General features: G+C 37.3%; 3 protein-coding genes across 8 annotated transcripts in view; 2 read left to right on the top strand and 1 right to left on the bottom strand.

The window, feature by feature from the left end:
• Nucleotides 1-16,066, bottom strand: part of LOC108609421 (uncharacterized) — a 54,797-nt gene extending 38,731 nt beyond the window's left edge. The window contains exons 1-2 of the mRNA XM_089465133.1: nt 15,876-16,066; nt 2,674-2,821 (exon numbers count right to left, since the gene is read on the bottom strand). Coding sequence (XP_089321259.1) covers nt 2,674-2,737 — 64 coding nt within the window. The 5' untranslated portion in view covers nt 2,738-2,821; nt 15,876-16,066. The remainder of the gene's footprint in view (nt 1-2,673; nt 2,822-15,875) is intronic.
• LOC108611584 (uncharacterized) overlaps nt 1-25,930 on the top strand; it is a 225,423-nt gene that overhangs the window by 147,203 nt on the left and 52,290 nt on the right. For all 6 annotated transcript variants that reach the window (XM_089465130.1, XM_089465129.1, XM_089465126.1 and 3 more), the window contains 2 exons: nt 10,704-10,931; nt 11,857-11,996. In XM_089465130.1, the coding sequence (XP_089321256.1) occupies nt 10,704-10,931; nt 11,857-11,996 (368 nt within the window). The remainder of the gene's footprint in view (nt 1-10,703; nt 10,932-11,856; nt 11,997-25,930) is intronic.
• On the top strand, nt 18,696-20,054 carry LOC108611586 (heat shock protein 22). The gene has a single exon (XM_018004310.2). It carries the CDS (start codon nt 18,974-18,976, stop codon nt 19,628-19,630), a length of 657 nt encoding a protein of 218 aa, XP_017859799.1. The 5' UTR covers nt 18,696-18,973; the 3' UTR covers nt 19,631-20,054.

Raw genomic sequence — 25,930 nt, 5'->3', positions numbered from 1 at the left:
CTACTTTGAAGACTTTGCAAATTTCTGAGGACGCTTCGGCATGGCATTGAGCCCCCTGATTTATGTCAGATACCTCTCCCAGCCCCGCCCACTGCTGCGATAACTTGACACAAGTATGGATGTACATGTCAAGTGGCTGTGTTTTTTTTTTTTGCCTCCTCTTTGATGGCTGAAAGATTCACGCTGTTTATTGCTCAGTTTTGCATTGGGAAAAAATCATTTATTTAAGTTCGACTAACTAAAAGTTTGTTCACGCCCCGCAGTCCTTGAGTCCTGCTGGCCCATTCGGAAAGTCATAAGCTTGGGGGTCATTATCAGACGGGATCTAGCCATGGTGACAGACAAAATTAATGATGCCCATCGAAAGCATTTTGCTTTTTGCATGAAAGTATTTAAATAAGTATTTGATTAATAATAGCAGCCAGCTTAGCTCAACGCCAAATCGAACCTGATAAGTTGACATATTTTATTTTTTCTCGGTTGTGCTGACTTTTTGCTGTTGTCGGTTTCCGTTTCATAAATTATGGTTTCCGATCGACTTTTATTGTTTTTGGCTTTGATTATGATTAATTAAATGCCATGCGAGTCCTAATGACAGACGCCGATAAAACTTGTTCAAGCTATAATAAAATTGTATTCAAGATGTTTTTATATATTTGCCAAATAATATTAATATCTAACTAAAGTTTATTTTAGAACACGTTGAGTGGTTTATTACAAAAATTTCAAATGAATGAAATAAAATATTTATTCTATATACCACAAAGTAAAGGATGGTCATACGGTTAAGTTACGCTATGCCTCGAATAATTTAAAAGCGTTTCAAAATTAAATGAACAATTTTAGAGTGCATTTTCCTTTTCTCATATTTTTTCCCCATTTGACTTTTGCTAATTAATTCTCAAAATTATTTGAAATGAAAGAACACACGAGATGAGCGCTTGCTTCAGTTGGTAAATTTAACAAATTAAGTTGATCCACTTATGCAAAATGTGATTAAGTTCTATTTCGTTTGCTTTGAGCCTGCTAGCTTATCTGATGTATGTGTGTGTGTGTGCAAGCTCCACTTTGGCAGGTTAAATTTTAACCTCTCATCTGGCTGGCAACTTGATGTTTACACATCCAGCTTGAGAGTAAATAAACATGCCCGAGCCCCACTGCTCCGTTTACCGCATCCATTTCACATGCCAACACTTAGCCCCACTCGGCCGGGCTAATTAAAATTTAATATTCAATTTTTAGACTGCAAACTGTTCGCCGTTGAAACCTCTTTAAGTGGACGAAAAGCAAAAGCAAGAAAAAAGAGAACAAATAGCTTGAACTGTATGCTAAAAAACGGCTAGTGAATACCCTTTATGTTAGTGAATGAAGGAGTAAATTATTATATTATTAGATATCGAATGCTGTATATAGAAGTTTTTCAAATTAAGAAGAATTTTTAAATTAAAAACTACTAATCTTCCTCTGAAAAATCTATAAATATTTTTTTCAATTTTGAATTTTATACCAAAATTTGACCTTTTGACTGAAGTATACAAAATTATTTTAATTTATTTTCTTATATTAATTATTTATTTATTATTTCATTAGGACAGTTAAATTGTTCAAAACTACAAATCTTCCTAACACTAATCATCCACGATATCATTTTGATTTTGCTGATCAACTGTTGTACAGACTATATTTTATAAAATTAATTTTAAAAAATTAAATAGAAACATGACCACTACTACAGACTTGAAATATTTATTATTAAATTTTAATATTTAAAAAATATATATATAAGAAAAATTAAAAAAAAAAAAAAAAATAATAATAATTTTAAAGCATTTTTCACAAATATCGTTTATCGGGCATATTACTTAAACCTGAAATGTTTTATATTTCAATTGAGTATATAAAAAAATCTAAAGTAATTCCTCTTTGTAATAGAACAGATAATAATGATATACTAATAATAATAACATATACGATAAATTTATCTCATCTTGATAATAAATAATCATTATATATTAAGCTTATCATTTTTATGTGTGTTAGGATAAAAATGAATTTACATAGAGCATACGATATAAATATGTATGTACATATGTGATATGATATACGATTTCTATAGACTATATAGCATAGCAGATGCCCTCTACTTACTAAGTGTTGCACTCTTCATATTCGTACTCGAATACCCTCTCAGAGAGAATGTGGAAAAAAAAAGGATACCACTGCGGCGGATGCATGTGAGTTAGTGGATGGGTGGGCCATGGGGGCGGGTGTTGGTTTCTGTTGTGGGCAAATTTCGAGGCAGGCTTTTAGGCGCCGAGAGCAGTTTTACACTTTTACGATGTCATAAAATAATTAATAACGCCACTAAACAACATAATTACGCGCCTAAGCACCAACGCATGCAGGCGCAGGCAGGAAGCGGATGTGGATGTGGATGTGAATGTGGATGTGAAGGTGAATGTGAATGTTTATGTGGATGTATGGATGGACATGTTGGGCCAGCAGGTGGAGGCATGTTACACCAGCACATTCTGCAGCATGTGTGAGCCAAGCAAGCCAAGGGAGCCAGGGGAGCCAAGTGAGCGCGGGGGTTAAAAGCAAATTTGTAACTTTCTATTTAATTAGCGCTCGGCGCTTATTCAATTTCAGCTTGCTTCTGCTTCGCCTACTTACCGTAAATCAGCTCGCGCTCAAAGTTCGCTGTCGGCACGACGATTAGGAAGACAACACCGGGCATTTTGTGGAGGATAGCTCCCACGGTCCGTGCACGGCTCCTTCAAGCTGATCTAGGGCAGGGTATGCAGCCAGACTGTGAACGCAACTGTGAACAGTAAAAAGCAGACAAGTGCCCATTTTAGTTTACAAATTGTATGCTGGCATAGGGGGAAAATCCCTGGTCACAGCCAGCTGGAGTACATTAACATAAAACTGTTCTGCTGCTAGGCTAAATATATGCCACACCTACACACACACACACACCCAACAACAACGACAACAACAGCTTTAAAACTTGGCGCTGCTCCTGAGCTTTAGAGTCTTCAATGCCAAAATGCATTCTTATCACTAGACGTCGCTAGCGCAAGCGAGAGGAAATCGTAAAGTTAGTAGTGCAAATACGGACTTGATGATAATTTAGTACTTTTTTCTATGTACTACTTTTTATACATACTTCCTCAGTTTACTGTTGTACTACTGTACTACTATTACTATTACACAGATACTAACCCTACTGTACTACAACTACTACGATTACTACTAACATGGAGCTGCTTTATTACCTTACTACGAATATACTAGTACTAAATTCTGTTACATTACTACTACTTTTACCTCCACAAATGTTAGTACTAAATCACTACTATTTCTACTACTACTTTTACTACCAAGCTACTATTAGTTCTACTACTGAATTACTACTACTACTACTTCCACGACTATATTGCTAGAACTTCTACTACCAAACTACTACAAGTTCTACTACTAATATAAGTAATTCTACTTTTTCTAGTACGATATTACCACAACTTTTACTACTAAACTTCTACCACTTCTACTCATTCTACGACTGTACCACTACTAATTCTATTTCTGCAACATTACTACTAATTCAACTATAACTGCTCTTCCTACTTTGCTATACTACTACTAATTCTACTACTATACTACTGCTGCTTTTACTGCCACTACTATACTACTACTAATTCTACTACTATACTACTGCTGCTTTTACTGCCACTACTATACTACTACTACTTTTACAGCCACTACTATACTACTACTAATTCTACTACTATACTACTGCTGCTTTTACTGCCACTACTATACTACTATTACTTTTACAGCCACTACTATACTACTACTAATTCTACTACTATACTACTACTAATTCTACTACTATACTACTGCTACTTTTACTGCCACTACTATACTACTACTAATTCTACTACTATACTACTGCTACTTTTACTGCCACTACTATACTACTACTAATTCTACTACTATACTACTGCTACTTTTACTGCCACTACTATACTACTACTAATTCTACTACTATACTACTGCTACTTTTACTGCCACTACTATACTACTACTAATTCTACTACTATACTACTGCTACTTTTACTGCCACTACTAAACTACTACTAATTCTACTACTATACTACTGCTACTTTTACTGCCACTACTAAACTACTACTAATTCTACTACTATACTACTGCTACTTTTACTGCCACTACTATACTACTACTAATTCTACTACTATACTACTGCTACTTTTACTGCCACTACTAAACTACTACTAATTCTACTACTATACTACTGATACTTTTACGGCCAGTACTATACTACTACTATTGACCTACTACCACTTTTACATTCTATGGTCTCTGTAATTTCATTTGAACCCTAACCTTGTTCCGCAAAAGAAACAAAATAAATCAATTTTAGAGAGGTCGCAAAGAAATGCAATCATTTGGTGCTATAAATGTCAGTAAGTCATAAAGAACTCAGCCATCTCAAATGAGAATTGCAGAGAACGGCCTCCCGCACACGCCAAAGCCAGACCAATTAAAGAACCCTCGAGAAAGTTTGCCTTCATCGTCGGCTCTAAACTCTTAACTTTGTTGCAGTTAAACCCTATTAGGCAGCAAGTTTGCAGCCAAACGAATATTTGGCAGTTTTGCAGGAACCAAAGCAAAGTTGGCATCAAATGTCGTACTTAGCTCTTGGTAGTCCCCGAGCGTATTGTATTACAAGCATTGCCAAACTGACGCCGTAAAAGAGTATTGTTTTCTTCGCACAGCTTCACAGAAATGAGAAAAAAAAAGAGAAATAAAAACATCTTAATTAAAGTAGCTGCTGCCGTTTAAATTTGCATTCACTTAACTCTTCTCTGCTGCATAATAATTGTTTAACTTTGCGAATTTACATTCGAAATGTATTTCTTTTTTTTTTTTTCTTATCCCTCAGACACTGAATACATTTTCTGCAATCTGTTTCACACAGAGTTCGCGTTGAAATTTAAATGTCATTAGCACAAAGTTCAGATTGAAATGATGTGAGTGGTGAGCAATGGGAAGTCCAGGTGTTGTATATTATTCCAGCCAAGGGTTATCTAATTTCCTAATTTAGTTTCTAATTTACAGTTAATAGGGCTAACTATATTGCAAGCTTAATCTGATTTCCCAATGTTAAGAGTACCCTGATATTCGCTTAATATTGGCTTTAACCTTTTCTATTCAGTGGCAGGCGGCGAGTAGTCTAGATGTTAAATATTATTCCTGTCGAGGTTTGAGTGAATATTAATTTTTATTTAATTAATATAGACTTAATAATTGACACAGATTAGGGATCTTATAATGCCAGCTTAACTCTGTTATTTCTCCATGTTAAAAGTATCCTTATGTTAGCTTAACATTGGCTTTAACAGTGGCTCTACAGTCGCCAGCCAACAACTTTAATCTGATTGTAAATTTTTATAATTTGAGCCCGTCCGTTGCCAGCCGCTGTGAGTGAAAAGTTTTTAAGCAAACAAAGGGCATTTTTTTCACATTTTTCCTTTCCTCAACTTGAAACATTTTCCCCAACAGGCGCAAACAAACGTCCATTCCACAGCCGGACAGCGCCTGTTCGCTTGCCAGTTCCATCGTTGCTCGTTGCTCTTTCGCGTCTTTCCTGCAGCCTCTTGTTCACTTTGGATGCCACTTTTCAGCGCATTGACTGCTGTACATTATTCAATCTTATTTTTTTTTTTTGCTTTTTAATTCGGCACTTGCAAGTTTTCATTTTTTATGCAATTTTTATTAAAAGTAAAAAATAAGAACAACAACAACAACAACGCAAACGCGCTGAGCCAACACAAACCCCTTTCATATTAACCAAAAATATTTATTTTCTTGCATTCTTCTTTTTCTGTTCTTTTCTTTTCTTTTTTCTGCTTGTTTGTTTCTACTGCACTTTCTTGATTAATGCCATAACTATATATTTGCATAAGCCGCGAGTGAAGTCGACGACATTGACGTTCTGAAGGGGCTGAGGGGGCGGTCCATTTCGGACTTTACACTCAAGTGCGAGCGTGTGATTTCTGGTCCACAAGGGAGCCCCCGGGCAGGGCTCTAATTAGTGTAGGAAAATTGCATTACTTTTGCTATTATAATAATAATAGTAAATATTAAATATATATATGAAGAAAAAACTAACGTTCGAAAAGTCGTTCAACCGACTCAAGGACCTTCCTCGAGCACGTCTCGAAGGCGTGAACAAGAGGAAAATTCCGTAATAACTACCAATAAGAGGCTGATTGCCGCCACGTCTCGCATAGTTTTAAGTTTTGCCAGGCGATCCCACCTCTTTCTCTTCCACTTCCCCCTTTCTCCTCCGTTTCCTCTTGCTCTTCAATAATTGTGTTTTGAAGTCGAGTTCTTAAAACGTTCGCTAAAGCGGAAAAGAACAGGGCGAGGCAAGTTTACTTTTGTTGTCAGCTTTGATTTCATGGCTTTCCTCCTCCAGCTGGGTCTTAAACATTTTTCTAGCTGCTTTTTTTTCCTACTCCCAGCTGCCACATTTTACAATGCTTTAATGTTGTGTTAATTAAAAGAGCTAATTGGTTACGTCGGCATCATGTCGAAAATATATGTGTGCCTGTAAAGAGTGTGGCAGTGTGCGAGTGAGTAGAGCTGTCTGGGAGCTTTAATAGTTTTACTCTACTCTACTCATTCTACTCTACTCTACGTTCTTGTCAGCTCTGAGCATAGAAAGGCCAGAGTTGCATGTAGGTCCCGACCTCTTGAGAATACTATGCATTTGCTTTAAAGAATATTATGTATTTGATCTCTCTCAATAAATGTTCACAATTTCTCTATTTATGTTAACTCATTTCTTCTACATCTCGCTTTGGAATTTTCCTTTTCTTTGTCATCTGCTTCTCGCATACAACTCATTTATTTGGAATTGTTTGTCGGTTTTTATCAAGCCCTTGATCTCTTTTCTATTAAGACTCTCTTGTTCTTCTTCTCTTTCTTGATCTATACATCGTGTTTGCTGATGTTATCTCTCACACAGTCTCAAAGTCTTTCTTCTTTACTCTCGCAGTTTCCGTGTCTTCTCATGTCTTAAATTCATCTTCTACTTCTACTGCTATTTCTACTTCTACTTCTACTTCTACTTCTACTTCTACTTCTACTTCTACTTCTACTTCTACTTCTACTTCTACTTCTACTTCTACTTCTACTTCTACTTCTACTTCTACTTCTACTTCTACTTCTACTTCTACTTCTACTTCTACTTCTACTTCTACTTCTACTTCTACTTCTACTTCTACTTCTACTTCTACTTCTACTTCTACGTCTACTTCTACTTCTACTTCTACTTCTACTTCTACTTCTACTTCTACTTCTACTTCTACTTCTACTTCTACTTCTACTTCTACTTCTACTTCCACTTCTACTTCTACTTCTACTTCTACATCTACTTCTACTTCTACTTCTACTTCTACTTCTACTTCTACTTCTACTTCTGCTTCTACTTCTACTTGTACTTCTACTGCTACTTCTACTGCTACTTCTTCGTCCTCTTCTCCTTTCCTTAAATCTCTCTTACTTTACAACTCTACAAGATCTCTTATTACTCTCGCGCTATCCCTGTCTTCTTCTGTCATTAATTTTCATTCCTATCGCCTCTCTTACTTCCATTATATTTCATTCTTTTTAATCGCATTCCATTCCCACACTTGAAAAAACTCTATCAGTTCTATGAGCTGCCTAATTCTGACTTACAACAAAGTAAATCTTTATCCAGCTTCTCTATCATATTTAGTGTTATTCTACATAAGAACGAATAATACTCTAGTAAACTAGAAATTAAATCTGACTATAAAAACCTCTATTCAGATTTTTATACAAGTGTGAATATCTGGCCTTTTTGAATAGGCCCTTTTGGTAGATGGCGAAGTATTGTGCTCCGGACTAAAGTATTTTAAGCCGTATCCTTTGCATTTTCTTTTGCTGGTCTTCGGAACAGGAAGCATTTTTCCTCATTTTTAAGGTAGTTTTCTACTTGGACTTCCGCCGCATCTTCCTTTTTTAGTGTGTGTGTGTGTGTGGAGCATTTTCACAATTTTGCCCCGCTGCAAATGCCTCAAATTGCATTTGTGTTGGTTTTTGGGCTTTTGGTCTTTCGCTTTATGCTGCTCTTGTGGCAAATGAAGCGTTGCCGCATCGCCCTTAACTTGCCAAGTTAACAGCAGTACTTCTAATGACAGTTGCCAGCTTGAAGCTAGGCGAACGTGTGCACCACACTAACTTTTTCCCATACTCGACTCGACTGCCTGCAAATATTTCGAATATTTTCTTCTTCTTTTACTCTTCTTCTTTTACTCTCTATTTTTTTTATATTTTTTTTATTTTTTTTTCTTGACTGGTTTATATGAGGCTCTGTGCTAGTAAAAAGAGTCGTTGACTTCAGAAGCCTGCCCCATGAAGTGGAGATAGCTCAATAATATTAATATTTAAGTAGACAGTTTTCGCTCCGTGGTGCCGCACAAACACAAAGTTTGGCAAAAAACGAAAAAAAGAATAAAAGTTTCGGCCAGTGCAGTGACCCCCGCATTGGGGCCGCCGCTCAGCGGAAGCAAACGACTTGAACATAATACATAATCATTTAAATAAGGCTAAGCCAGACCGCACTGACTGCACATTATGACACACGGCGGTGCAACAACAGAGAAAGATGGAGAAAGAGAGAGAGGGAAAGAGAGAGGAAGAGCAGAGAAGAAAGCATAATGAAAAGTTTCGTTAGGCAAGAGCAAAATTGCATTTCATAGCCAATTTCGAGCGAGCAAAGGAACAAGTTTTGAACTTTAAGTTGGCCAGATAAGAAGAGAGCCAAAGAAAACAGCTTGAAGTTTACCATATTTGCTTACCTTAACGGTCAGGCATTAAATTAATTTTTAATACTAATTCTTTTAATAAGCACACAAGAATTATTTCCCTTGCGAGTTATTTGGAACACCCAAAGCGCTATATGTGGACTGGCAGCAGATGGAATATAAAGCGGGAAATTAATTCTATAAATTTTGTATTAAGTATTTACTTGGAACAATTTAGCTATAATAGAACTTGTCGACTTTTGTATGCAATTCTCATGAGTACGATTTTTTCTAATAAGATTTCTGAGCCGCTATGAAGTACATATAATTTAGAGACTTATTTCGAAAGTCTTGCATTAGATTTATGAAATTTCCCTTTATTAATAAGATAACTTGGACAGTGCCATAAAAACATGTTTAACGCCTCTCTATGCGATTCACACATTCCATAAAACTTTATGGCTGCCATGTTCAGTGTTTACGGATTTTTATCTCTTCATACAATACTATAATATAAACAAGTAAGAAAGCTCTAGTCGAGACTGCTCGACTACGAGATCCCCTGAACCCTTGGAGTGCTAGCTATTTCAATAATTTTTCGCGTCTTTCAGCTTACACAAGAAACACACACACATACACAAACACATACACACACAAGCACCCACGCATAAACACGCATGGGCTGCAGTGTGCGCTTACTATGAGAACTTAATTGTTTAATAACTTTTTTTGTGGACGTACGATCTTCATGAAACTTTCAGATTATGATTATAACATGAATATGCATGTAATTGCCAAAGCACAAGTCTCTAGTATTTGAAATACGCGTTTTACAAAAGTGATGGTAAGGGGGTGAATTTAGAGGTGGGGGGTAAATTTTAACAAAAACCGAAATTGTATAAATTGCATATAAGCATACATTCAAAATTTGGAGACTCTAGCAATAAAGGTGTAGAAGATATAATTTTATAACTGGTTTTCGATAAGGGTTTTCATCGATAAAAAAAGATCGGGATGAGTTATCGAATTTTAATGATAAACTCGATATCCGCGCTGTAATTACGAACATTTTACAAAAAAATTGAAGTCTCTAGCTCTTATATCTTCGGAAATCGACGCGTTCAAACATACGGACAGACGGACAGACGGACGGACGGACAGACGGACAGACGGACAGACAGACAGACGGACAGGGCCAAATCAACTCAGCTCGTCACCCTGATCAAGAATATATATACTTTGTGGGGTCTGCCACGCCTCCTTCTGCCTGTTACATACATTTCAACAAAACCATTATACCCTGATTTCCCATTTTCAATGGGTTCAGGGTATAAATATATAAATATACAAATATTTAATATATAAATAAAAATATATATATATGATTTTTAGATACATATATAAATATATTATACTTATGAATAATAGCTTAAAAGAAAAACTTCATTTTGTTTCTGATCCCTGACTCACACCCAGCATACTCAGCCCACTTTGGGTATCCCAGGGCAATCTGTTGCCGTATTAACATATTACTTTTTACCTTTTGCGAAACGTATTCGGATTCTCATTCTCATTCGGATTCGCATTGACATTGTATTTTTTATGCGTGGCCAATGCTCAATGGTCCCATTGACTAGAATATATTATCATTTATTTCGCAAAGAGTTGTGGCATGGAGAACCACGAGGCTAGTCAAACTGGTTGGTTGGGCAATAAAAATCAATGCCAAGTGCTCAGCAGTCGAACTGCTGTCAATTTGCTCTAATGGCCCCCAGAAAGCTCTGCGTCCTTAACGGTACATCAGAATTGATAAGAGACCACTTTTATTTATATTTGCAGCTTTCTCGGGTGCTGCGCAATTTCAATATAACCAAGATAAGCGATCTGGAATTAATATCGAATACCACGGATCGCTTGGATATAACATTTCACTTCTTTGGCATCAAGGGCGACTCGCAGCGGATTCGCGAGGCCATCACCCGGATGGTCGAGCGCGGACGGATTGGCAACTTTACGCTCGTCTCGAACTTTCATCACTTCGACGAGAATCCTCCCTTGAACATGTTGGTAAGTGTATTGAATCGCAGCTCTTTAAAGTTCTCGCACTGTCATAAAAGTTTCCCATAGAGCTTTCTGCATTAAGTTTTCAATTGACAAACCAATTCCATATAATTGCCCCTGCACTGCCTTTCGTATTTCAATAAAATATCAACATAAAAAAAAACGTGTCAAGTAAATAAATTTACAATTATTCAGTTTTAAAATACATTTCGCGCTGGCAGCTGAATGGAATTCAATCAAGGCGTGATTTCTGCTGAATGCAAATATATATAAATACGTACGTATGTGTATGTATGTTTATGTGTGACTCTGTCAATTTACAAGAGATAATGTTTTTATAAAAACTACATATATATATATATATATATATATATATATATATATATATATATATATATATATATATATATATATATATATATATATATATATATATATATATGTACATATTCATATATGTAGATATATCTTACTTGCATTTCCGTCATAAATTAAATATTAATTTATCGACTCGTCGCCATAAAAACAATAGCAATAAAAATAATAACAATAGCAAATGCATTGGCATAAATGTTTGCCCCACTTGCCACTTGCCACTTGCCACTTGGCACTTGGCCAGCAACAGCGAAAATAAATAATTATTTATTAATTGTGGCAAGCAGCTGAACAATTGCCCTCATCAGCTGGCCCCCGTTGGCCCCCGCTAGCCCCCATTGGCCGCCGCTCGCAATTAGGCTGCATTAACATAACCGACAAGCCGGAAACCTCAGGGTGCGCCCGATCCGAATTTGTGCTGCTCGACATGAGAGGCCGTGGGACCGGAACAGCAGCTACCTATCTCACCTGATGGCCCCACTCACTAGCACCCACTCACTCCCGCTTAATTAGTCAACATTGTGTGAACTGAAACAACGCTACGCTCTCATTGCAGGACCTGAGCGTCAATCAGCCGCAGGCAGCTGTGCGCGAGGACAGCGAATTCATCATATCCTGCACGGCCCAGGGCTCCTCTCGCATGCAGTTCCAGTGGTTCAAAGACGGCGCCGCCGTCAATGCCACCAAGGCAACGAGGTAAGTCCTAAGCATAAGTTCAACCCGAGCCGCAGCTGCACCTCAAATACTTTTGCAAATTTCCTTTTTGGGGCAGCGGTCAGAGGTCAGAGGTCAGCGGGCTCAGCTGTCTCTGTGCGAAATCGAAAACTATAAAGCAAATGCTACGCTTCGAATATGTCAATTGATTGCGCACGGCACTGCACGACTAGCAAATACCCTGCACTAGACAGTTGACCTCAAAGATAAGCTAAAGCTCTGCTCTTTGCCCATTCATTCATTCATTTTTACAGGGTATACGCAGTCGCATGCCTGCTCAGCCAGCAATATTATTAAAATCCTGTCTGATGGAATGAGCCAAAAAATATACATATATGTGATAGCATTTCCTTTTTTTTTTTCATTTCGGGCAGTTTTTCCAACACAAGTGTTCAATTTGACTTTATGACTTTTACACATCAATAAATTTGACATAAAATGCCCTGGCAAAATAAAAACGGAACGGCCAAAAGGGATAAATAAGTCAGGGCGCAGATAAAGATTTGTCAGAGACGACAACGAGCAGGGCGGATGTTTAGTCGAAGCACTGAGAGACAGAGAGAGAGAAAGAGAGAGAGAGAGAGAGAGAGAGAGAGAGAGAGAGAGGCGAAGCCAGCCAAACCGCAGTCAGCCAGGGCGAATGATTGATCATAAACCTTAGCGGCGCATCCAGGCAGAGCACATCATACGCGCACCCCGCCTCCCACTCCACACACAGCCCCCCTCTCCGGCAGCTGCTTGTGGTGTATTACATAAAAAGCATACGGCCGTAACTAACGAGGGGCTGTTGCTTGGACGACTGAGCGCAGTTGCCTCTGCAGGTTTCTAGGGGCTTAGCCTTAGCCGCAACTAAAGGACCACGCAGCCTTGACAATTTCTGCTCATGTAGGTGGTCGGGGCAGGGGGGAGGTTGTGGGGCCACTGCGCAAGTTTCCGGATACAACGAGGCTAGGTAGGCAGGGAGGGGCGTGTCAGGTGGATAGCCAAATGGATTGAAGCGTGGTGCGATTTGTTTCGCGTGTGCGACCAAAGGTCATGCCGGCAAAACAATTCATATTGAAATAAATAGCACTTTCAATGTATTTACATTTCGACATTTCAAACTTTTTCCCTGTTCATAAAGCGAAAATCAATATGTGTTTCGCAATGAAAAATAGGTTTATATAATAAGCTGTGGAATGGACTTAAAAATAGGGAGTAAGAAACTATGGAAATAAAATATAATAATAATAATAATTAAAATAAATAAGATCAACTTGAGTTTTATATAAATTAAATATGCTACGTGATTTGAGCTAAACAAAATTTGTCTGATTCGATTTTATAGCTTTGTATAATTCCATATACATATATATTTCAATAACAATTTAATAAATGACCCAGAAAAAAAAAAACTTTTAATGAAGCAAACAAACTCAGGATTCAAAAGTAATTTTACTATTTTTATTTATTTAAATGAAAATTATTTCTTGCAATATTACAAAGAAAAAAAAAACAACTATGAATTAAATAAGTAACTCTTAATTATAATATATATTTAAATATATAATTGATTTAAAATTTTTAAATAAGTAACTCTTAATTATAATATATATTTAAATATATAATTAATTTAAAAAAATTTTTTTTTTTTTTGCAAAAATTAGAGTATTAAATATCTTGGAAAATAAGAAAAATTAATATATGTAATATTTTTATTAATTGAAATGAAACCAATTTTTTTTTTTTCGAATTATTACAAAAATAGGAATTTCATAAACGGAATTAAATATTTGTTTATTTGTTTGTTTATAAAAATAAATCGAAATGCAGTAGAAAAACTCAAAATTACTATTATTAATATTTTTCATTTAAATAAAATTTACTGTTCGCGTTATTATATTATCATATCTATAATTTGTATTTATATAAATATATTTTATTAAACAATATACTCATGAATACTCTATACTCTAGCAAAATATTTCACCATACAGAATCGTTCAGTCACTAATATATAAACAGTATATATATAATTATTTAGGAATAATGCTGAACTCGTGTTTACCTAATCTCAAATTTAAATTTACCTGTCTTCTTAAATTAACATTAATTGATACACTTCTTAGGCAAACAATTAATTTCCCAATTGTTTACACAAATGTTGCTTTCGCTTAATGTTAATGAAACAAAATAGATTAAATATTAAATGAACTGTGTAGCTAACATAAGCCTCACATAATGTTTAGATTATTGACTGAACGAATGTGTAGACCGAAACATTCTGTAGCAATTCAATGTTCAAGAGTATATCACCACCTAAAACTCTCAAAAAAAAAAAAAAAAAAAAAAAAAAAAAAAAAACATTTTAATCAGGATGATGAGCTGATTAAATGTATAAAATTAATTATTTGGGGAAATATTTATATACTTCGGTTTCAGAGTTATAAGAGTTATAAGCATGTCTAGTAAACCAATATATATATATATATATATTGAATATATACTAATTTGAGTATATCCCCGTTTATTTTTTAATAAAATTTCTATAAAAATTAAAAATATAATTATTTTCTGACAACTTTTCCTTTTACTTCAAGCCAAAGATTTGTATAAAGTATTTTCAAGTCTGTTGCGCTCAACTTCTGTTTAGGCTAGGTAAAAATTCTCAGGAAAATAACAAAGAAACGATAAACAGCCGAATGGCACACATTAGCCAAACATCAGCTGTCTGTCTGAGATTCCGCCGTATAATAGCTTCAAAGGTTTATCAAATTGAATGAAAATGTCCCTTTTCAGAGGGAAACACCAATGCATATATATGTATTCGTATATAAAATAAATATATACAATACATATATGCATAGATAATATGCATATAAACCGTTTATTTCTTAAATTTTGCCAGATATTCATGAGACACTTCTAAGCCGTTTGCCGAACTTTGTAAAGTTTATTTATGGATTCGTCTCGTCTGCCTTCGGTGGCATGGGGCATGTAGCACGTGGCATGTGGCATGTGGCACATAGAGTGTATGAAATGTGTGTTTCGGGTCCTTGCCCCATCATCATCTGCATCATCACCAACCCACATCGCAAAGAGTGCGCACGCATTGATGCGTAAATAATTAGAGCTGTACGGAAAGCCACAAACACATGTTCCCCAGACCGGGTGCAAAATATGAGTAAATATTTTAACTAAAGTCAAGTGAAGTCATTCATTTGGACATTTACTAAGTCCGCATTACACAAGCGACTAAGCATTGGGTCACTCCCGCACCGGGGCCGCTGACCCCTCCGGCTCCGGCTCCGACTGCTGACTCTACTTTGCGTACTAAAATAACCGGAAGTAAGTGAATTTTGAATGCTTGATTTCACTTGGCTGTGGGCCGTGGGGCGTGGACCTTGGGCCAGTTTGGCTGCTAGAAAATAGCCAACCTATCGGGGCAGTCAATCTTAAAGCGGCTTTGCATATGCGCCAGACACGCCCATAATTCCACATTAAGTGGCAACAAACCAATTCGGACTCAGTTGGCAGCTGTTCAATCAAGGCCAGCAGAGCAGCACAGCCTCGGCCTGAGCATCAGCTGCTTGTGCGGGATAATTAATGCAATTATTTTCCAATCACGTCGCTAACGCATCCCTCAGCTATCACAACTTAGCGAGGGCCGACACTTTGATTAACCAGCCCCAGCCCAGCCTTGTTCCCCTGCGCTCATGTGTGTTTGCCTGTATGTGTGTGTATGTGTATCGTAATGCTGTCATTAATTTTGGCTCTAATCGTGCCGCCCTCAGCGTGGTGGGAAAATTTCTGTAATTAGTTTTGGCTACACAAATATTTCGCATTCGCAGAGCTCGTTTATGTTTCCGATACAGAAATTACCTTTTCAGGTGCGAAATTTGCTCCGATTGGCAATCGAACGTATTTGCACTCACTTAAAAAGTTCAATTTTTAATTAAATCAAATCAAATCACTTTTTCAACTTTTCAATTTTTTTTCCCAACTCCGAGCCGATTTAGGTCTGTGCGAATCGCTTTGCGAATCGAAGCGAACTGAATGCAAACTCTTTTTTGTTGACTGCCAAAGTTGAAAATTTGCTCTAAGAAACTTTTACGATTTTTCTTTTCTTTTTTGTTAAAAATATTTGTTTTATCACAAACTATTGTTAATTTCTGAGACATGAGCAAATGGATCTAGAAAAACTTTTGAAAGAAATCTGCGTCATTTGCATTCAGCTGACGAAATTAACAGCATTTGGGCTGGTATATATGCCCAGTCATAGATGTTTGTAAATATTTTCAATTGGAGGTGTTTTACTCTTGAATTTCCATAGGCATTTTATAATAATTTTTATAAAAATTGAGATAGTCAACAAGTGAGCAGGAATCAGCTTTAAGAAAATTTTAATAAACTATTGTATTTGAAATATGTGCATTTAGAATATAGATTCATATTTGATATTTGATATTTGATATTTGATATATGCATATTCATAAAATAGATTCATAAATTCATAATTTATTAGTTGGGTCCTTGAGATCTTATATAGAATGTAAGGGTTATATTGCGTTTAATCCAATGGAGTTTTGATAGGAAAGCTATCAATGTATGACGCATTAAATGAATGCCTAGTAAGCCTCTGAATGGGAAGGCTCTGAAGTTCAGTCTTAAAGACAATTCACCAACTCAAGTCCAACTCATTTGTGCAGCAAAAGAGTTTTAGTGGGCTTAAGGCTGCCCTATAAATAATGAGAAATTCCTTAGATCCTTAGAACTTCAATCTGCGCCAATAGACATATACGCATGTATATTTAAGCCACTCTCTACGTCACATTCGTCACATTCAGTCTAAAATAATTTATATGTATATACATATATACATTACACATACTTCATGCCTGACTACCTCATCCACTCTCTACATCATATATAAATAAAAGTCGCACCAAGTCTTAGCTTAAAGTAGATTCCAACAGAGTACGAAGAAATTATTTCTTCGAGACGTTTACTCCATTCAAGGAACTATCGTATTGTCTGATGCTGCTTATGCTGTTACACTTTTAATTTCGTTTAAGTTTAATCATCGTCGTCATCTAAACACTTGCTCAAAAAACTTTTGGCCAAGTTTATAGAGTTTTGCGACAAACCCATCAGCAAGAACTCGCCCCGCCCCCACCCATTCTCCGCCCGCTCAATTTTCGTGTAAAAACTCTCCAGTTGCAGCTGAAGGGGACAATGCGCTCCGTCATTCAAGCTGAGCGAAGCTTTAGTCACTTTTGGCTTGTTTCCTGCAAATTTGTCAAACTGTAAAGCTAACAGCGCAAATTCAATTTCAGCAGCCAAGCTGGCAACGCTGGGTCAGGATCCCCCCTCCTATAGCAGTATAAGTAAAATATGCTAGATATATAGATATATGTATATATATATATGTGTGTATATATGTATATAAATTTTATTATTTTACAAATTGGCTCAGCTCGGGGCCAGACACGCCACTAAAACAACTACAACAACATTCGCGCTGCAAATGTCCTGACAATGTCTATGTGATATTTCTGTCTTCCGGCCAAGACTTTTTCCTGTACAATGTATGATATACAGGGTGCGCAAGACAATTTCTTGACGGTTTGAGCTTTCTGCTATATATTAATAACTGCATTATCTTTTAGCTCAAGTTGAGTAAACAGTTGCACTGCCAACAGTGAATTTCTGTTAACATACAGTAAAATATTTAACATTTATTTAAAATTTTCCTTCTTTTAATTTGGTTATCAGGAATTATAATTTGTTAATCGACTTACTTAAATTGTAGCTGAGTCTATAATATTGGCATGGCTGCCAGATAAATATGAAATGAATATATGCTAACACTGACAACAAGATTTGCTGAAAAAAATTCAATTCTGATATTTAACGTGCTGAATCCATAATAACGCTTGATTAATTTCCAATGTATTAGTGAATTATGCAGTCTAGTCCTTCCATATACTATATATATATATATCAATCTTGCCAGATTATAATGAAAGAAATGAGATACTGATTTTCAACTTGCTGAATACCCTGCTGAATACGGAATAGCCTTCGATTCATTTGCGAAATATCATCTAAAACAGTTATTCACAAAATATATATGGCTACATTCTACAACATAATTTGGTAGCTATAAAGCTGATTCAGTTATTCGACTTGCTGAATACGTAGCTGAATTGATGATGAGCCCCTAATTATACGCCTAGATAACGACTATTGAATCGCTTAACACCTCCTTAAAATATATCAACTCGTCTTTGAGCAGATCTCCAGACAATGTAGAACCCTGTATATGCTCACCACATGCGTCCGATTCACTCACATATGAGAGACGTGCCAAATGGAGGTCACGATTTTCATTAGTTCCATTTTAGCTGTCGAATGCGTAGACAGAGCAGAGAGCATCCTAGCTGAGAGCTGAGAGCTGAGAGCTGAGCTGAGCTGAATTGGGCAACTGTGACAATGCCACAATTAGTTGCATAAACCCGCTCGTAATGTTATTTCTGGCTGGCACTTAACGCGTTTGCCACCCATCGGGCGTCCTTTGTGGCAAATATATAAAAATAGCTGCAAGGGTTGCGCCAGACAAACAGAGTATCGATCAAACATTCCCTCCTTGGAGCTGGCTGCTCTACTTTCGGGCATTGCATGGCTAATGCTTATATGCGAATTGAGTGATTTGGTGCAGTTGCTGGCTGGGCCTGGCACCGGTACGTGGAGCATTCGCATTGGCATAGCTTTGCATAATTCGCTGGCGAGTGGTACAGGCAGTTGGCCTAGCTGGGTGCAGTTAGTTAGCGAGTAAGAGTCGAGCAGAGGACAACGGTTTTTTTGGCGCCCCTTGCCAAAAAGCAACGCGTTTGCTCCAAGTGCAACGAAACCCAACACACAGACACACACACACACACACGCGCACACACACATCAGGCACATAGAGTATCGAAACCATGCCCATACACTGGGACTGGGACTGGGATGAGCACGAGCATGGGCATGCCGGCCCCCACTATCACTGGCCGTTGCGCCGGCACTGGTCAGCCGGTGAGCCCAAGTGCCGGCAGCGGCGCTACTACCTCTCCCACGAGATGGACGTGTGCGCGCGGGAGTTTCATCTGCGGGTGGACGATAGCGCCTGGTGTCACGGCTCGTGCCTGGTGGGCCGTGTGGTGATCGAGACGGGCACGGAGCCGGACTCGCTGGGACGGGGCACCTTCAAGGTGGTGCTGGACGTGCACCACTTCCAGCTGGCCGAGCTGACGGTCAAGGCCAAGAACAGCGACACCATCTGCGTGGAGGGCAAGCAGGCGGACGACCGGGCCGACAACGGGCAGCTCTGCATAACGCGCGAATTCACGCGCTGCTACAAGCTGCCCAGGCACTATGATGCCACCTTAGCGCGTGCCACGTTCTCGGCGGACGGCATACTCATGGTGACGGTGCCAGCACCACCCAAACTAGATGATGTCGAGCGCGTGGTGGACATCGAGCCCACCGGCAATTACTTTGGCAGCATTGCGGATCCCAGTGCTGGCAAGGCCATCGAGCAGACGGCATCCGTGGATGGTGGCGAGGCGCATCCTGCTGGCACAGCGACGGACAAATGAAGCCGGCGACGTCTGGCGGCTGCGCGTGCCTGACCTCCTCTCTGCAAGTGGAAGAAGCGCCTCCTGCGACGCGTCCAGGCCGTCAGAGGCAGTCGTTCGGCTTGAAAGAAGCTAAATCGAGTATGCGGACCACAGTCCACAAATTATCTCACTCTCTCACTCACTCACACTGCGCACACTTTCATGGACTAGTCCAACCGTTCAAGTTAGCCTTTACAGTTATATTGTTCATTCCGTTTCTTGTTGTCACCTAGTGAAATTGTTGTAAACGTTATCAAATATGGCCCCCTAGAATCTCTAACTATAACATAGATATATATATTATAATATGGACAATTAAATGTCTCTTCTCTTGGAATTTTACTTAATGCCAATAAAGGACTTTATCTTAAGCACCAAAACCAAACTGGAATGAAGTATTATTTTGGGGAAAATGTGCAGTTACATCTGCTTGATTTTATTTGTCTATCAATCTAATATGGGATTGAGATTTGATTTAAAACTATTTAAAGTGGTTTTAGATTTTATGATTTATTTTCGATAACTAAAGGGTAATTTTTTAAGAGCTTTAGGAAAGTTAAAAAAAAAACACACACACACACACGTAAAATTCAGAAAAATGCATGAAATCTTTATTTGAATCGATACAAAAAATATTTAAATTTGAATTAAAATTCGTATTTATTTCAAATAACTTATATTAAATAATTTATGAAAATAAAAAAATAAAAAACGTTATTTGCCATTTAAATTTCACCTTCTAAGAGATTTAATTTTAATTTATATAAAATTATTTATTTAAAATTACAATTATTATTATTATTGATTATTATTATTATAAATTATAAAATTATTCATTTATTTTCAAATTCAATTTATGGGGGTCTTTATTTAAAATATTTTTATGTTTGACAAAGACTTTTCGAATATAAAAATTATTTTAAATATTTTCAGAAAATATTTCCAATAAATAAAAGGGTTGTTCCTATCACAGCTCACATACTTATAGACAGATTGATTTTCATATTTATATAGAAATATTTTATTGTTAGTTCTTATGATTTATTTTCGATAATTTCGAGCTTGTCCTTATTTCAATTATTTTTAATATTTGACAAAGTCTTGTGAAATATAATTATATCGTAGATAAATTATATTAAACCTACCTATAAATATCATATATTTTTTTAGAATAGATGTCTTTCTAATAGTTTATATACTATTTATTTTTTCTTTTTTTTTAATATATATTTTATAGCAATTGCTTTTCCATTGGATTTTTCTTATTTTACTAATTTTAATTTAATTATTGAACTTGAATTTTTCTTATAAATTATTTTTGTCTATTAGTTTGAATTTTTCATCAATCAATAATTTGTATATCCTTGCTACTTTATGGTTCGTTAGATTTTGTTTAATTTAAATTGATTTATTTTTTAATACAAAAGACCAAAAGCGAATAAATAATTCATTCCTTAAACAGAGCCTTAATATATTTCCTTACTTTTTAATCAAATTGATTTGAATGGACATTTTTCTAAAAGCTTTTGCTATAGTTCTTTTTATGCAAATAATTTAGTCTTTCACAAAGACTTTAAGGACTTGGCAAGCAACATAGCAACATATCCTTTTATACTTCAGCTGTCAAGTTAATAATATTTAAATCGATTTCGTCTAAAAAAGGTCTCATTTGAGATTTGAGCATATGGATAGATTTCGATTTTCGTCGTGTGTTTCAGCAAACCTTGTCACGTGCCATTTCATTAGCGTCAAATTTGAATAAAATTCACTAACACCTCGATGCTTCCGCAGGCCAAAGGACCTTTTGTGTACGCCCATAAAATAGCAAAGGCGCAAATGGCAGCTGCTTGTCAGCAGAAAAATAAGCGAGAGCAGAGAAATAACTGTAAGGGAAATACTGCCTCTGCCGCTGCCTCTGCTGCTGCATTGACCTAAACAAAAAAGGAAATGCCGCCATGATAACAATAACAAAAATTCGTAGTATGACAGCAATACGCCAAGGGGCAAATAATATGAGTGGGACAATTTGAAGCAGCGGCGGGGCTGAGGCACGACAGACCTTGTCACTTTAATATGTTGACCCTAACACAAAGGCAGAGAGAGAGAGAGAGGGAGAGCGAGGTTAGTCTGTTAGCTAAAGTTACAGCGGCAGTGGTAGAACAACTGCTGTTACTTAACAGCGCCATGTTAAAGTTTAATCGTGGCTCTGCTAAAAGCCAATCAAGCCTTTGGCCATGTCGGCCAGCCTAGTTATGTGCAATTTTTTGTCGTCTGCGCTTTCACTTTTTGCAATTTAGTTGTTGAGACACGTTTTCTTGTTACGATTGTAATGAAATTTGTTACAACTTGAAGTGAATTGTGGAGCCCAGGCCCACAACAGTCTAGGCGCAGGCGATAGCAAAAACTGCCAACGTCGGCGTCGCAGTCACGCAGCAGGACAACAACTGCTAAAACAGAGGTTGCAAAACGCGTCGCGCACTTTGTCATCGTTTTATTTTTATGTGTAGTTGTGTTTAATAAAGTTTTTATATGCCTTCTGTGCGTCTCACTGGGCATATGACTCTCTCTCTCTCACTCTCTCCTTGTGTCTGTATTGGCCTTAAATTTTTCGGCTGGTCTGTATCGTATTTCTAATCAAGTTACGATTATGGGACTGGGAACTTTAATGCATTGCTAGCACATACAGATTTATTCATATTTACGAGCGCTCTCTGCCTCTCCCTCTGCTTCAAGCCAAGAAGTAAATTCACAATTTCAATTTCCCACACTAGGCGCCAGAGGAAGAGGAGAAAAGAAAATAAAAAAGAAAAGCGACCAGTGTCAACACCTACATACAGCACGGCAATTTTATGAACTCATAAAACCATTGCGATGGATTTGTATTTGAAAGCCCAAAGGCTTTTGCGGTGTAGGTCATATAAAAATCTCATCCCTGGTATAGACCACGGCTAGATGGGAGCAGGACAACGGACCCAGACGACAGATCGCTCTGAGCTATTGTTGTTATTCTATGAGAGCCAGCTGGAGCATATGTTTGTTATTTTACATATTTACCAGCGTATGGCCCAGAAGCTAATTTCTGTGGCTTTGGGCCAGTCAGGCTGACTTATTCCTTTGTCAATAAAATATAAAAGTGGATCAAAAATATTGAGGACACAGCAATACAAATGCGAAGGCGAGAGTCGCAAAAACTGAGTATTAAATACACTTTTATGGTCTGACAGTTCTGAGCTCGACATTTGATGACCCTAAATATAATTTTTAAGGACCGTTTAGTAAATAATTATGACTCCATATATAGCACAAATAATTATGGTTCATTAAAATAAATTTTATAACTATCAATTTTCTTGAATTTTTTAAATTATATTTCTGATCAAGTTAACAGTTTGATAGCTTTGTGAGACAATTTGAGTCAGGTTACTCTTCAAAGGAAAAAACATTATATTCACTTATATATTCTGATGCTGTTTGGCTCGTTTTCGTTTATGACCCTTCAATTGGCATGCAATTTTGGCATTTCAAATGATTCAGTCAACTTTATTGCCAATGGCATTTTATGGACCCCTTTCTGAGCGCATTTCAAAAATCACAGAAATTGTATATGACATGAATGCATGTGTGTGCGTGTGTGTGTGTGTGTGTGTGTATGTGAGGGGAGAAAAGTAGCACAAGTTGCTTTTACTGTGTGTTCAACACTCTTTTCCAGATTTCTACACACACATACACATAGAAACACCGATAGCAATGCAGTAATCGTTGCCTCTGCCCCTTCGCTGGCTGCAAGTTTACAAATGCAGTCAAGCCGAATCGAAAGGATGTGGCCTTCCTTCTGCTAGCGATGCACTGTTGCGCGTGTAGAGAATTTTTAAGATTTGAAAAACTTATTAAATTTAAAATGAATTTATAATATTCAATTGAAATTAATAATTTACTAATTAATATTCAAAGTCAAAAGTCCGTACTGCCAGCCTGACTGCTGTTATTAACAGATCAACTTAACATGGAGAGCTAGTGTGCAGATGTTAAGTAAACAGAAAGCTAAATATCCTCTGCTAAACCATTTAAATGAAATACGAAATAATTGAAGTATGACAGAAAAATATACACATACATATATGTATTCAAATTCATATTTAAATATACATATGTATACATATGTATATTATAGATATATATTATTAATACATATACATATGCATATGAACATCTCTTTTTCTATCCTATTGGACGAGAACACGCTCTGCCTTTAGCTTAAGAGAGTTTCGATCGAGCCGAGTCAAACAGTTGAACTGAGCTGTGTTCGATGTTGAGTGAGAGCAATGGCATATAAATGACGAGCCTGTTACTCCACACGGTTAGTCATGATCCAGAAGGCGATGGGTGTGGGTCTTCGCTGATGTATTTATTTGACAAATATTCATAGTTAATATAAATAAATATAATATGTAATTTAATACTATACTTTAAAAAATAGGTTCAAATTGCTATGTTGATAATCACAAAAATAATTTTCATAATGATCATAATTTAAAATTAAATTAGACCATGATGATATATGATCAAATATTTTAATGTCATAAAATAAATATATTTTAATTGTCAATTAATAATTTTAATCGTTTATTAATAATTAATTAATATATTTTAAAATAATCGTTTTCAATTGAATATTTAATATTAATTATACTAACTTATTATTTAGTTCCTTCCCTTATAATTGTTGTATTCTCCTCAAGTTTGTCTCATTTGTATTACATATATAGAAACTAATCCTGTAACGCGATGCCTACTCACGCGCTCATCTCTATGACTTACAGAGCGAATCGTTGTTGGTGGGGGCGAGGCGGAGTCTGCTCTCGCTTTATCTTTGTGCGCTGGCTGCTCTGCACACGCTCACCGTTCATATGAGCATGTATTTGCGTAACAGCTTAGTATGTAATTGTATTAGTCGAGGAGTAACCAGCACTAAGGCGGCTTCCTGTGCGCCATGGCAGCTGCTGTTGCTGTTTCTGTTATTGTTGTTGCTGCTGCTGCTGTTACTGTTGTTGGTATTTTCGTTGTTGTTTGCGTTGGTTGGGCTGTTGATGCTGCTGATGCTGTTGCTATTGCTCATTTGGCGTAAACGAGAAGCGAGCGAGCTTTGCTGTTTTTGCGGTTGAGCTCGCTGCTGCATTTAAGCGTTACGCACTTCCTGCACAGAATGTTATTACTTCCGTTGCCTTTTAATTGATTTTGAAGGTGCGTAGCGACAGGTGAGGTGAGGGTACAACTATGGCGAGGTGCGGGGCCAGGGGTGGGGGTTCCCTCTCGCACAGTTAACGTGACTGGCACCGGCAAATTCCTGCGCCCGTTGGCCATTAGCAAATTGTGGGTTAAGTGCTTTGTATGCTCGGCAATGCCACGCCTCTCTCACACACACACACACCAACACCCCACCCCCCGCATGCACTCAATTCCATTCCATTGCAAACGCCATTTCGGCCAATGCAGCTGTGCAAATTGCTTGACGCACTCAGTTTGAGCCACGGCTGTGGTTTATGGCTCTGCCTTAACCGCACTTTCGTTTTGTGCGGTTTTTGGGCACTTTTTCAATGTTATGAGGCTGTTATCCTTGTTAGCCATGCGTAAAAGTTATTAGTCGAATGCACTCACTAAGCCGTCTCGCTTCAGCGAGCAACTGACTAGATAACTCTTAGCTCTCACCTCGCCTTTCCTTACCCGCCCCCCAAGCCCCTTCCTGGCAATCCTAAAACCCAAACAGCACTTAAGATGCAAGAGTTTTGGTTTTGCTTCTGGTTTCGGCTTTGAGCTTGATTTCAGAGTTCACTTTATGCCCCCCCCCCCCCCCACACACCGTGCTAAGTGCAAAGGTGGCACAACTCAAGGTGAGTCTAAGCAGAGTCTAAGCAGAGCAGCAACTTTATCACATTTGACTTATCAATTCGCAACTTTATTAAGCTGCAGCATTCATTAAGAAACATTTTAGCATAACGAAATATCTGCTAAGCTGCTGCTCGCTCACTCAATCTCGATGCACAATGCACAATGCACAAGTTGTGCGAGTCACCGAAACGTGGGCGATAATAAATCATCCAACAGCTGCGACTGACACGAACAAATCGGAATAAAGTGCATCAAATTCAAACTGACAACGCATTTGAAATTAATTAAAACACAGTTTTAGTGAAAGCCATTCGCTCGTTCGATGAAGTGAGAAGGGCATATTGGTTTTGTGCAATGCCAAAGCGAGTTTTAGACTGGACACTTGAAATATGA

This window comes from Drosophila arizonae, chromosome 3, assembly GCF_054131065.1.
Source record: "Drosophila arizonae isolate 15081-1271.41 chromosome 3, UAZ_ARI_1.0, whole genome shotgun sequence".
Lineage (NCBI taxonomy): Eukaryota > Metazoa > Arthropoda > Insecta > Diptera > Drosophilidae > Drosophila > Drosophila arizonae.
The sequence above is the reverse complement of the archived record's forward strand: the minus strand, read 5'-3'. Positions and strand labels throughout refer to the sequence as shown.

Coding starts and splice junctions, on each gene's coding strand:
- LOC108611586 (XM_018004310.2), top strand. CDS start 18,974: ATGCCCATACACTGGGACTGGGACTGGGATGAGCACGAGCATGGGCAT.